We start from the raw sequence: 14,704 nt of genomic DNA on the forward strand, positions 1-14,704 counted from the left end.
AATGCTTGGGATTGAGTGCTATATAGGGAGTCATATTTTTTTAATTTTATTTACCTTCCACTGCATCAAAAAAATCAAATACAAAATATACATGTTCATGTGTGTGTGTGAAGAACCACAGGATCGGTGACAATATTAAAGCACAAAATGGCAACAACCACGTCAATGCACAGGCTTTGTAAAATAAATTATAAGCAAAAATTTCTCAGAAACCAGAAGGAATTTATAAACTCTGTTTTCAAGATAAACAGGAATTTATGTAGTACTGAAAAACTAAATTTTCAGAATTTTATTTTTGGAAAAGCAGAGACACTAAAATTTTATTGAGGATTTATACTTCTTACAATGTCGTGTTTAACAGCATTCACATATCAATTCTAAATGCATTCCATTCATGAGGTTAAACTTTTGGTGGCATTCTAGATCCTGATGCTATAATATTAAAGACATCACCGACATGGAGGTGCTCATGTCATTACCACTCCTACATTATTAAGTACGGGACAAGCATGAGAATATTGGGGTTTTTGACTGGGAACATTCACGTGCTTGTTTTGCTCTTATTGTAGTTATTGAAACTTGGTAAAAATATCTTAGTGACATTTTAATTCCTTCTATTCTGGTTTTATATGGTACTGACTTGGTCATTATTGATTTAAGCATTATGAAAATTGCTCCAAAAAATTACAGTGTATTAAATTTTTTTTTTTAATAAATGTATTCGGTAAATATGTAGTTGGGCGGTATTTCCGGAAAAAAGTGTTAAAAATCCGAAAATACTTTTATTCTATGCTCTTTAACTTCCTCTTTTCAATAAAAGCGGCGGAGGTAATAAATTCCAAATACTTTAGGAGATATCGAATTTTTTAATTTTATCCTATGTAGTTGAGCGGTATTTGCGAAAAAAAATGTTAAAAGTCCGAAAATACCTTTATTAGATGCTCTTCAACTTCCTCTTTTCATTAAAAGCGGCGGAGATAAGAAATTCCAAATACTTTAGGAGATATAGAATTTTTAAATTTCATCACAATACCAGTGCCGTGATGTGGCGGTTAACATTGCTTCTTGTTTACGTACGATGTACGAGTATCTACTTTTTTTATTGGATAATGATGTCGCGTGATTGTTCGTGATAGGCCAGAATTCAAACGAACGAATACGTGATTATTTAGTTCATTTATTATTTAAAACGGTGTTTAATTACCGCCTCCAATTTAGGTGAGTTTTTAAAGTTTCTAATTTTAAAGTCTTATTTGTGTTTTTGATATTGTTGCGCAAGTAATAAGTAACAAAAAAAAATTTACGTGAGTTGTTACTGTGCATCCTTTGTTACGGGTTTGTTAGGTAAGGTCAGTTACATTATAAATAATTTAAAACTAAAGAATAATTAAAATTAATTCACATTATTTTTAATGTCGGCTTAGTTTGAAAGTATTAATAATGTAACTGACCTGACCTAATCAACCATTTTATTAATTACGCATTGACGATTCACGTATTCACGAACACACGGCAAAATAACAAAAATGGCGTCGCTCGAATGGTTCCACAGGTCTTGTATTGCAAAATTAAAAATTCGATATCTCTTAAAGTATTTGGAATTTCTTATATCCGTCGCTTTTAATGAAAAGAGGAAGTGGAAGAGCATATAATAAAGGTATTTTCGGATTTTTAACATTTTTTTTTGCAAATACCGCTCAACTACATATGATGAAATTTAAAAATTCGATATCTCCTCAAGTATTTGGAATTTTTTACCTCCGCCACTTTTAATGAAAAGAGGACGTCGAAGAGCATAAAATAAGGGTATTTTCGGATTTTTAACATTTTTTTTCGCAAATACCGCCCAACTACATATTTACCATGTATTCTTGTTTTTAACTTGGTGAACTGTCAGTTTTGTCTATTTCAACGTCATTATCTTGTACTGAGTATTCTAGAATCAATTTAAAAAAAACTTGTTTTTGGCATTTTAAAACAATTTTTTGCTCAATTTCAAGGATTTTTTTAACGTGGCTCTTCTAATGTGACACTTAATCAACCTACCTTTTGTTTTTACTACATTGAGTGCAAAAATAGTTCGGAAATTGACTATTACTTAACCTAGGATTTTCTCCCCCTCAGAAATGTGCTGCATTACCTAACCTTGGAAATTTACTGTATTTTCCACCTTCAATTTATCTACTGTATTTTTATCCTCTTAAATGTATTACCTAACTTAAGAAATCAAATACCCACTATAACCCTAATACATACATTAATTCTGAATTAAAATAGAAATGCAGTGGGTGCTTAATGTTGGAAGACTGTGAAGACTCTTCGTGATAACTTTTGCACAATGTAATAAAACTACATAGATACACTGAAATAATGTTCCGTTAATCGCAGTAAATATAAAAATTGCTCTAAAAAATAATCAGTACCACTATAAAACCCATGCAATTTGCGTAACATAAAATCTCCTAAGCCTTTGAAGGTGTAGACATTTATAAAATGGCTCTGGCAACTACAAATACACATGAGCTACAGTTTAATAATTGAAATCCATTTTCATTAATGTTGAAAACACTAATCAACAACAATAATTATAAACAAAAAGTTCCTATGAGTATTAAAAAACATGTGAAAAACTGCTGACCATTTCTGTATTTTCCCCACAATAGGCACATTTGCTCCCAAAAATTTTGCACATAAAAATTTATTATGATGTACATTAATCAACAACGGGTTTCCTAAACTGAAAAAGTTTTTTTTTTGCAGTTGCGCTTCTTTTTTACCATAATATTAAATTGGATAATTACTTAATTTGAAATCTGTCATTGGTGTTTATAAAATATTTTGGTAAAAGAACTTGCCACCACCTGCTTTGCAGGCATATACATGCATTATATTGTAGTGGCTTTTAGTTCTACACTAGTCTCTTATACATTTTTTTTTAGAGTTGGCCTGGGAATGGTTAGCTTATCTCACTTAGTTATACCTCCATTTTGCAAGTAAGGTAGTAGAGTTGCAGATAACCCCCAATTTTGGTTGGGCACAACATGTTAGGATGTCTATTTGCTCTTTTGCTGTGATTTTATTCCTTAAATGTATCTATTAAAAATCCTTATATATGTATAATATATGATTGTAAGAAGCCACAGAAAATAAACTTATAGCACTGCGGTGACATAAATGAGACTTTGTGATAATGAGCAGGATTCCTGCAGAGAAAATCTGAAGAACAGGGGAAACTCAAGGAATTGAAATAATACATTCGAAACCTGGAAAATGTGGGGATATTGACAATATTTAATTACTTACCTGGATTAGTAATTTTTTTTAAATGTCAAATATTAATTATTGTCTTAATATCAGTTGGTATTTTAATCATAACATAATGGATTGTTGAAAATCAATCTTAATTGGAAGAAAGTCATCTTTTTTTCAACAGATGGGAGGAATGATAGATTCTAACTTGCTGCACCACAATGCAGGGAACGTTTTTCCAAACAACGAACTTGCATAGTCAGCAGCACTAAGTGGAACATTATGTTACATGGAAAAAGAAATTAAGAGGCACTTGGCCTTGACAACATTCAATTCATCATCATCATTTACACTTTAAAAAAACTTGCTGATTGTTTTGTTCTTGGCAGTTGAGATTACTGTGCATCTGACATGGTTCTCACATAATTTCTCCCACCACATAAAATATTAAAATCACATCTACATATGTGCAGAATAAAAATTTTTCACTCATGAGGATTCACAATTCCTAGGAATTCAGTCATATATGCATATCTACGCTTGAAAATAGTTTACAAAGAGTTCAAAAAAAGAGTTTATAAATTTGGACTTAATATTTGAATCTCTAGACTTTGATGCATAAAAATAACTGTCCAAATACACAAAACATTAACTTGCTGTGAATCACTTCATCGCTGAAATTAACGCTTGTGTAGAGTATTAGTTAAGGCTCTTGTTTTAACATTTAATGGCAAAATTCTCCAAAATCAACAAATAATTACATTGAAGAAAAAAACTTATGATTATTGTATACATAATAATAATGGAATAATAATTGGTATAATAATATTGTAAAAACCAAACCAGTAATAATATTTGTTACCACCAAAAAACATTAAGTAGGCAGGAACCTTACAATGCTACAATTGTACTTTTGATACTAGGATAGATACTTTATTATTATTTTTATTGATTTTTTATTTGTAATTTGAAAATTCATTTCGTTATTGATTTTTTTTTTACAGCAAATGTTCAACTGCTGTAGTAAGCAAAATGCTGTCATTAAATGCACAACATGATTTATTTTTGAAACACTTTCCAAAGGTTGACAGTATTTACGCATTGCTGTCACAGTCATTTTCTGCAATTTTGGTGCACACTTGCGTGTTATACTTATAAAAACGTGTAAAAATATTTTGTTCACATGCGTATTTTATAAAGTGACAGTGTTGTGTCACTTCTTTTTTTTAACAACGGCAAAGAAGTGGAGTTCGGTAACACGAACTACACTTTACAGAGTGCTCAATTGGTTAAGAAATAATGATATTCTGGCTGAATTTTCACGCGATGCTGTTTCCCGTTCTTGTAATAGAGTAAGAGTTTTATTGAAACACACAAAAATTTCATGTTGATTGTCCATGTTGTGGTAAATTAATTTTTTATTCTATTTTCAATAGATGACAATATATATATATTTTTAATTGATGAACAATAAAAATTTAAAAAGTAGCCGAAGCGGAATCAAATCAGATTCGCCAGCGCAGTAATCAGACACACTATAACTACTGGGCCACACTGCCTTAACTTCGAATGCAATGTTATTGGTATATAAGTTGTCTTGTTTTTTGATTGGCTATTTTTAGAGAATGATTAAGAGTTAATTTTTCTTCTTTACATGGTAGATGGCTATTGGGAAGTACTTTATTATCGTGAAGGGACGTCAAAATCGGCTAAGTTAGCACCTTCGCCTTGTAAGTTCTTACACCTGGGTAGTACGGATGTTGAGATCAATATTACCTTGGAAAAAGTTTTCCGGTCACGTTTATTCTTTTGAAAAATAATTTGGCATTTCCAGAGAATGCAAATTAACCAAAAAAAATTGCTCATGCGTAACTAGGTGAACTACATGAGTCAAGATAACAAGCAGCAGAAGTATTCAAGCATGCTGATGGGTCAGATGGCCAGGCTTTCATCACTGCAACAGTTAAGTAGTTGCAGCTTATGTGGCTTGGGGTGTTATTGTACATTTAAAACAAAGTAAAGTTGACGAAAAATTTATAGTTTAACTATTAAAGGCTTTGTCTGCTTTTGTGGTGTTTTGGCCCAAGATTTGTTGGAGCTGTTATCAAATTGAATCCAAATTGTTGATGGATTTTGCGTGTTCATTTTGTCATCTTTTAGAATGCAAGTTCCATTAATTGTTAACTTTATATGTGCTAATGTACATATCCGTGGGTTTTTTCTGTCTAACTGTAAAAGATAAAGAGTGGCTGTGAAAACTTCTGTCTGTTTGTCGACGTTTTGATAGTGTTATGGTGATAGTATTTTCATTTTTGGGCTTATTACTTATTTTAAGTTATTGTCTTTTTTTATCTAATAGCCAACTAGGGGGTATTGATTTCTGATTGGTGGGAATAATAATTTTTGTAGCAATATTGTTTGATTATATTTTTAGAAATATATTTGTGTTGAAGTGGAAGATGTTGATGAACTGATGTGTACGCTAATGGGGTTGGGCTGCATGTTCACAGAGTACGGAAACTATGGCAGTGGTGGTGGGGGTTACGGAGGTTACACTGGCTACTCTCAGCCGGCACCAGCGCCCGTAGCTGCTGTGGCCCCGCCGGCTGCAGCTGCCCCCACCTACCCGCCCGCCCAGAGCTACGATCAGTCAAGTTACAATCAGCAGGGGGGAGGATGGGGTCAGCAAGGCTACAGCAATTATGGAAGCTCAAGCTCAGACCAGCCTAATTACAGTAGTCAGCCACCAAGTGAGTAGCGTAGCCCAGTCAGTGTTCATAAACGTCCCTTAAATGTCCCAAACCTGTCGAGCAAGTCAACCGAGTATTGCCGTCTCGTTTTAGGTAACACCTATCCTTCCTACGACCAGCCGTCGTACGGCTCTACCCAGCAACAGGGTTACCAGCAGAATTATCCGTCCCAGCAGCCTTCGTATGACCAGCCTGGAGCTGCTGGTGGGGGCGGGGGTGGCGGCGGAGGAGGTGGTGGGGGTGGATACTCATCATTCAATCAGCCACCTCCGAGCAGTGGGGGAGGAGGAGGAGGAGGTGGCGGCGGCTATGGCCAGCCGTCCGGAGGATATGGTCAGCCTTCTGGTGGATATGGGGGCGGTGGCCAACAAGGCTATGGAAATCAGGGCTATGGAGGTTTGTACCATTGTCTTAGTGGCAACAAAATATTTTATAAAGTATTTTTACCCCCTTCCCATTTTAGAAAAAATAAATTTTGTTTCTTAGTTAGTATATATCTTTTTAAAAAAATTTAGTTTAGTCTGCACCTTGTAAATGATGAATGTTATATTTGCTATCTGATGGATAATGTTGACAGCTATATACCACCAAGATCTCTGATACATTGTGCATCGTTAATTTTATTAATTTTTTTGTAGGTGATTTCAATGAATTATGTAGTCTTGTGATTTTAACCAATTTCCTCCCACAAGCATACTAATACTTTCACCAATTTCTGGCCTAAAATTTCTTAATTGTATTAGTATGCTAGAGTCATTTGGTCTGCCATTTTTTACTTGCATTAGAAAGAGGCGTTTCTGTAAGCGGCAGTCTAACTGTCGTGCCAAGTGTCTTTGTTTTAAAATGATTGTATTATGTTACTCGGCAAAAGGCACTTCTTACTTAGTATTGGTTGTTATTTTCATTACATTTTGTTTTATTAGTTGTCAGCTTGGGATCGTTGCATTAGGAGTAAATATGCTGCGAAATGGTGATGGCTGAGATGTTGGATAAACATAAAATCTATAATTTATTCAAGGACATTGGTTTTTGAAGTACGGGGGACATTTTGAAACTCTTTTCTTTTGCTTTTTTTTTAAAAAAGAATAATCTTTTAATAATAAATTTTTTTACTAGTCTTTTAAAATATTACACTTAGCCTAGATCTTTTGTGCTGAAGTATTAGTTTGCCTACATTTTTTTAGTAGCAGCTGTGTAGAGAGGCACTTAAAGAGTTAATAATAAATAATTATTATATATTGTGCCATTTGATAAGTTGAACTGCTGAAAAGGCTGCTAAGAGTTTTCCAATAAAAGTTGCTGAGGTGCTTGTTATATATATTATATGGAAATAAGTTTAAAGCAAAGTGAATTATTGCTACAATTTCAACAACTTTATTGTAACAAAACAAAAAAAGTATTGAAAATATGGTAGCAGCTTATCAAGTTTGACTTTTGGGAACCATTGCTTAGTTTTTCAAGGAGGAAGTGTCATCATTTCAGTTTGCTATTCTCCTAACTTACAAAATTCCTAAAATGAAATTCCACACACTTCAAATTCACGGAAAGAAGTTAACAAGTACGGCAAGTAACCTGCAGATGCAGATTCAGGTTCACGTGTCAGCGTGAAAGTTGTCTACACTTCAAAAGGTAGCAGAACTTGACTTGTAAAAAAACCATAAAACCCAGTGTTAACTGTGAAGAAAAATTTATTTTGTGCATTTTTACTCATTGAAAAAGTAAACGTCATTCTTCAACGATCATCACCACATGTACACATTTTGAGAGAAATACTTTTAGATTTACTGGAAGAATGGCTCTTAAAAATATTTATGCGGAAGGTGCTGAAGAATATTGCCATTCATTGAAGTTAAGTAACATTCCACCCAAAACAAAATGAACTTTGTGAAATTGCTGAATAATAAACAAAAATTTCTTCTATTTCTTCTATTTTTTCTGTTGAATAAGACTGTCACATCTTGTGATTACATTATAAACAAGTAGCCTCTGCAGAATGAAGTGCTGAAACATGCAGAGGTTGCCAGGCCCAATGAGATTAAAAATTCTGAATTTTCCTCAATTAGATTTTTTTTGTACACTAGTTTCCATTCGTATTTGTAGTTATAGAAATGAAAACATGCGAGTCTGCAATGGATGAGGCTCAAAAACAGTTCTCAGCTTTGCAAGTGAATATTTCCACCTTTGTTGAAGAAGAAGAATACTGTTATGATATGGGCTCGGTTATCCAAAGTTTGTGGATTGGATGGCATGCTGAAGTATGAAAGAATCTGCAAAATAATGTTAGGCTTTCTCACAATACCTCACAATGCAGAGTGTGAGCATGTGTTTACCTGGTGAAGAAGGACATAATATTGAGATCCTCAGTGTCAAATAAAACTCTTGTCAATTTCTTTTTTTAAGCGCAAAAGATGTGAAGCTACCTCAACATGTTCAGCGGTTGATACCGGATTTTGTTGCAGCCATAATGGCATTGGCCTCTTGAGTGTGGCTGGGTTTGGTTCCAAGTAATTGCAACTTGACTGTTTTCTGCCACATTCTATATCAGCTTTCATACCTTACCAATGATATTGTTTTGTCAGAGTGTGTGGTGCTCTTCATGACATTTAATGAAACCATACTGCACTATATAAACTGTAGTAAATAATTTTTTTTGTACAAATAGCAAGTGAAAGATTAGACCCTCAAATATCTTGTAGCACTGTGTGAAAATTACAGAAATACAATAAATACCAAATAGCCTAATTATTTCAACAAAATAATTCTTTGAATGAAAACTTGTGGAACCCCTGCTTAAGTTTAGTTTTTCACGTAGTAAAAATGCAAAGAGAGTGATGTAATATTTTATTTTATGGATTGTGTAAATATTTTAATATTAAATTTCATTCACCTATCTTAAGTTATTTAATTTCTAGAGAATATAAACAAAACAGTATTTTTAAAAACTTTACGCACTTGAGTACAGCAGGCCTATACACTTGGTTAATTATTGTTGTGTACAGGTTAGGATGTGTTGACATCTCTATCAATAATTTTAGATGATCAAAAATGTTTTAGCCATTGGATGATTCCAGTACTGATAAATTTTACATTTTGTTTTAAGTAAAATACAGTAAACTTTACAAGAGTGGCCTTGCCTCCTAGCATGCATGTAACAATATATTTTGTCTTCAGTAGAATTATGATCACAAGTGAAGTATTTGTGTTCTCTGTCTTGGCTCTCACCTTATTGGAACGTAAACAATATGGCACTGTCACACTATGCTGTTTTTCTTAGTCTGCTTAATTGCGTGAAAAGGGGCCGGGGGGGGCAGTTACCCATTCCTATGCACTCTTCCTTGTATTTAATTCTTCTACCCCTTTGCGACAAGTTTTTCTTTCTTGTCCTATCACAGGTTTGTGCCAGGCTGTAGGAATAAATAAGTAGCACTACACAATACACCAGTGCTCTGAGGCGTGCTTTTACGGACCTAACACAAGGAAGTTTCCATGAATCAAAGATAGATGCAGCAATACGTGCACATTTTGTGTAGCCATGGCTGCAGTGTTGGTCATGAAGTGGGAAATAAAAAGCTACGAGAAAATATTATATTTTTGGCGTTATTAAAATCTGTCGTGATAGATGCAGAATGTACGTTGCTAGTTCACTGTCATTTCCAATGGATGAAGAGTGAAAGTTGGCAACACTGCTCAAGATAATACTGTGAAAATTGTCTCCACAAATTCTGGTGCTTTTTTCTTTCTTTTTTTTCTGGATCGTTTGCTCCAGCCAAATGCCTAGTAGTCGGCCACATCACTCTGTGGTCACATGCCGGGCCGATGGGCAGGCGGAGAGTAGCATAACGGCACACACGTCTACATGGAAAACAAAATGGAGACAGTAGATGTGAAGCAGTGGTCAGGGCTCTTTAAGTTTAACTTCAATTTTGACATTTAATTTTTCATGCTTGGTGTATTATCAGTAAAAAATATTGAGATTTACTTTTATCTATTTCTCATTAATTTGGCACCAATGTCGTGGCACAATGTTAATTTTTTTACATTTAGATCCTTAAATGCGAAGGTGTGCAACAATGTAGACTACTTAATATGTACATTGTGCTAATCATAGACTGAATTATTACCAACAATGCAAATGCACCGTGTAAATGATGACTATAGTATTTGCCATCTGAGGTACGATGTGGACAGTATTATATCACCAAGATCTCTGATGCATGGTGCACTGCCAAGTCAATGTGGGCATAACTAGAGGAACATACTTCAGCAGTAATCTCACGTGGTAACACTACTTGTGTACAGAACTAACCAAGAAATTATTATTTACTCATGACAATGCTGGCGTGTTGAATTTATCTATGGCCAATGAATTATGTAAATGCAGTGTATCTGTCTTGAGAAATATCCACTTAAATTTTCCTGCATTATTTTTGTAATGAATTTAGCACTTAGCCTATAAATACATACTATTTAACCCTGTTAATTTCTTAATATCTTGGAAAAGTTAACAGGCATTTACTGTAGCTACAGTAAAAACAGGTGAATAATGTTCCTGGTGATATGACAATTACATTTCTTTAATGAAATTTCTTGCAAAAAATGCAAGATCATGATCATCTGGTTCATGGAAACTTCCCTTAAACAACTGTTCCATGTTTACGTACTGTAAAAGTTCTAGTAAAAGCTTTTAAATCATTTCCTGGTGAATTTACAAACATTTTATTTTGCTGTTGAACTTTTTCTGTCACATACAACCTAGTATTTAACCATATTTTAAAAGATCTACTGCAAAAGCTTGAGAATATATATCATCATCCTCGACTGTTCCATCTTGACTTTACAAGAGTGTTTGGAGCGTAGAGAGAGAAAAGTGTGTGTATGTTACATGTCATTGGTGTCATTCTGCTGTAAGTAATTGTTGGTGATTATTTTGTAATTGTCAGCATGGAAATGAACAATTCTCAAATTAAAAAGAGTGCTACTTTAAATCAATCACTACCGTGTATGCATTTTTAAATCTTATTTGCTTATTGGCTAATTTAATGCAACAATTGGTGGTCTTTTTGGTCATGATATTTTCATGCCTGTTAAGTGCAAATGGGCGGAATCTTGATTTTGTTCATATGCAAATCAAACTGATTTAGGAGAGATGCGTGGCAATTCTATCAAAAAGGTTTCCACATTGACTAGAGAGCATGTTTCCTAATTGTAACCAACTTATTGACTGAGAAGTGTTTTATTCTAAGCACTAAATGTGACACATGTGCATAGTGTTCAATTTTATGACATTTTAATTAGTCAAGTAGATCAAGATTATTAAATAAATTTTTCAGCTAGCACCTTGTAAATGATGATTACAGTATTTGCTGTCTGATGGATAATGTTGACAGTTTTTACCACCAAGATCTCTGATACATGGTGCAGCATGATTTTTATCACATAAGTACATGTTGCTACAACTAGAAGTTTGGGATTGTTTTAAATCATTTCAACAAATAATTATTTGTTGCAATCATCAAACTTAATTTCTATCATACAGTACTCCAGAACTTAAAGCATAAAAAGCTAAATTTTAGGGCGTCAAAATTTAGAAAGGGGAAAAATCTGCTGTTAGATTCCAAATGCTTTGTGTAGTTAGTAAACATGACCATTCCTAGATCACATGTCAAAGCACCATGCAACAGCAATCAGTTTTCAAGTTGTGTCAAATTGTGTGGTAGTTATAATTAGTGATGCACCGATAAGGCTTTACCGATTACCGAAACGATACAGATAACCAACATAAACATCGGCCGATACCGATACAAACCGATTACCGATTATTTTATCACATTTTCATTTTCCAACAGCTAAATTAAACAAAAATAATATATCAAGCAATACAAAGAATTAAAATATCTTCACAGGCTTATATTATTTATTTTTATTCTTAAAAGTAAATATATCATGTGAAACACGCAGTTGACATTTAGTAGTCATAATTCAACACTGGCAAATTTGAATTTAAAAAAACAAGCTTTCTTAAGTTCTCAGGCAACATCCTGTTGCGCTTCTCTTGGAGAATGTTTCCTGCTGATGAAAACAATCTCTCTGAGCACACAGATCCAAGGGGTATTATAAGATTTTTCAGTGCTGCCTTCTTCAGATGTGGGTAATTTACATCTTTTAACCAGAATTCAATCGGGTCTGTCCCTAAATCGAGTGTTGGCTGCTTCATGTAACTGTCCAGTTCTTCAATTACATTACCTGTAAATAATAAAATTACAAAATGACAAATATTTGGTTTAGCAATTAAATAATAAGATTTGTTGACTGTAGCACAGTGTATGTGGTACTTACCCCTAGTTGAAGCTGTTGTAGCAGCTATAGACTTATCAACCATTTTCTGGAACATATGCCAAATTCCCTTCTGTGTAGCAGAAGGACCAGGTGAAGAAATGGCACATCTAGAAGTGCCAGTTGACTCAGAAGTCTGATCACATTTTTGCAGTGTCATGCTATCATTCAAACTATTTTTCACTGTTTCAATGCTGTCTGGATTTTGGAATGGATGGTGTTTATAACGAGGATCAAGCATCGTAGCTACTAGGAAAATCTCAGTCTTTTCCAATTCACCAAGACGTGAGCCGAGTGAATGTTTCAAATCGGCTGCAAAAGATTTAGTGGCACCTTTAACGGCTTTAACCTCCATTATCTTCATTTCCAGCATGTGATTTAGGCTGTTGACTAGTGGTATAGCATCTGCTACAGATGCTTTTTCACTGCTGACTGTCTTGGTCACATCTTCAAAGTATGTAAGAAGATCTACTAATTGCTCGGCAAGCAACCAATTTTCAGCTGTAATCTGACACCTAAACTTCGAGCAATTTTGGAGAGCAACCGTGATGGAAAGACGCTGTTCTACAAGACGTCGTAACATATGAAGAGTAGAGTCTCATCATGTCGCAATATCTTGAATAAGTACGTGCTGAGGTTCGTTTACCTTTTTCTGTGCATTGACAAGAATTTTTTTGGCTGCTGTTGAATGACTGAAATGCCCTACAATGCTCCTGAATGCCGCAAGCAGTTCACGAACTGGACGTTGATTCAGCAGCCCATCTTTGAGTACAAGCTGAACACTGTGAGCTAAGCATGGAATATTAGGCAGTTTGAGGTGATCTCTTACGGCACATTTCATATTAGATGCATTATCAGTAACAACTGCACATACTTTATTGCCTATCTCCCAGTCTTCAAATATGTGCAAGAGATTGTCTGCAATGTTTACTGCAGTGTGCAAATCACCATCAAAAGGTAAAACTTCAAGGCAGAAATGTACCTTCTGAGACAGCTCTGCTCCATGGGCTGTGACACTAATGAAATCATTCATCTGAGACGAAGCCTCACTTGTCCACAAATCTGTTGTGACAGCAACATTGTCAAGATTAGAAAGTCTCTCTCTAACTTTATTTTTCACTTTCTCATACATTTTTGGAATTACTGTATCGGCCATGTGTTTCCTTGAAGGAATGTTGTATCTCGGAACTGCTTTAGACATGAGACGCCTAAAACCATCATTATTCACAATATCATATGGTTGCATGTCTACACATATCATTTCAGCAATCAATGTGGTAAATTCCTGAGCTCGTGGATCATTGGAATTGTACAGTAATTTCTTTTCGACTACGTCTTGCAGTGTTGGTTGAAGTAGACTTACTTTAACTTTCTTCTGAGAAGGGCCAGCAACCGAATGTTCCCTCTCAGTAGAACACGCCTGGCTTGTACTTTCTGCAAATGCAAATTGCTGAAGATGCCGTGTCTTAACATGATGCAACATGTTGGTGGTTGTGTAGCTTGATCGGCAAGAACCACCACGTGATATAACAGCACCACAATATAAACATATTGCTTTACTATCGTCTTCTTGGCTTGTAGTAAAATGTTTCCACACTTCACTTCTCTTTTCCCGCGTCGCCATTGTTTAAAACAGTCTTGTTTTCAGAAATACGTTTTCGCAATAATAAACATTTACGTTTAAAAACACAACACCTTCGGAATACTTCCATAGATTATATGATGTCAACAAAGACGCAAACATTTGGTGCTAAAGCAACCGCTCTCTCCTTTCGGACGTTTTCATTATTTCTCACTATGATCGCTAGCGCTGCTAAACCTGATCGTAATCGTAACCACTTAAATGCTGTCTTATTCTAAAGTTGGCAGTACAACTTTTATCTGTATGCAGGTATCTATGGTTCTTAGTTGCGTGTTTACAAAATAAATAGCGGCGGGAATGAATACTAAATTAAAATAGTGAGTGTGCGCCTAATTTTTTATTATTTAAAATCTGGCGTAAGATATGCGGCGAAATATGTCTACGAAATCTGACGAGAAAATAAAGGATGCGTAAAATACAACTTACATCGGTATCAGTATTTAAATAATCGGTGATAACGATTAATCGGTAAAATGTAATTATCAGCGATTATTGTTAATCGGTATCGGAATCGGTGCATCACTAGTTATAATGGGAAAATAAAGTAATTAAATAATTAAAAACTTATTTAAGATTTGCATTATTTTTTCTCGTGTATGATGTTGCCCATAAACTTATTTTCCTGTGAAAAATTATGTATTTTAAAGCTGAAATCCATTAGTCGTTAGAATATTACGCGTTACCAGGGTGACCAGCCAACCGGGAAATACGGGAAATAGCCAGGATTTCT

General features: G+C 34.5%; 1 protein-coding gene, 1 long non-coding RNA gene and 3 other non-coding genes across 6 annotated transcripts in view; 4 read left to right on the forward strand and 1 right to left on the reverse strand.

Annotated features, from left to right (window-relative positions):
• Positions 1 to 14,704, forward strand: part of LOC134532977 (RNA-binding protein cabeza-like) — a 48,231-nt gene that overhangs the window by 3,242 nt on the left and 30,285 nt on the right. For both annotated transcript variants that reach the window (XM_063370074.1, XM_063370075.1), the window contains exons 2-3: positions 5,760 to 5,999; positions 6,093 to 6,395. In XM_063370074.1, coding sequence (XP_063226144.1) covers positions 5,760 to 5,999; positions 6,093 to 6,395 — 543 coding nt within the window. The remainder of the gene's footprint in view (positions 1 to 5,759; positions 6,000 to 6,092; positions 6,396 to 14,704) is intronic.
• LOC134533586 (small nucleolar RNA SNORD24) lies at positions 6,529 to 6,603 on the forward strand. Its single transcript, XR_010075349.1, has one exon. It is a non-coding gene; the product is annotated as a small nucleolar RNA SNORD24 (small nucleolar RNA).
• LOC134533583 (small nucleolar RNA SNORD24) lies at positions 10,140 to 10,214 on the forward strand. Its single transcript, XR_010075346.1, has one exon. It is a non-coding gene; the product is annotated as a small nucleolar RNA SNORD24 (small nucleolar RNA).
• LOC134533587 (small nucleolar RNA SNORD24) lies at positions 11,339 to 11,412 on the forward strand. Its single transcript, XR_010075350.1, has one exon. It is a non-coding gene; the product is annotated as a small nucleolar RNA SNORD24 (small nucleolar RNA).
• Positions 11,900 to 12,383, reverse strand: LOC134532978 (uncharacterized). Its single transcript, XR_010075227.1, has 2 exons — positions 12,336 to 12,383; positions 11,900 to 12,242 (listed from the first exon to the last, which is right to left on the reverse strand). It is a non-coding gene; the product is annotated as an uncharacterized LOC134532978 (long non-coding RNA).

Source organism: Bacillus rossius, chromosome 6, assembly GCF_032445375.1.
Source record: "Bacillus rossius redtenbacheri isolate Brsri chromosome 6, Brsri_v3, whole genome shotgun sequence".
Classification (NCBI taxonomy): Eukaryota; Metazoa; Arthropoda; class Insecta; order Phasmatodea; family Bacillidae; genus Bacillus; species Bacillus rossius.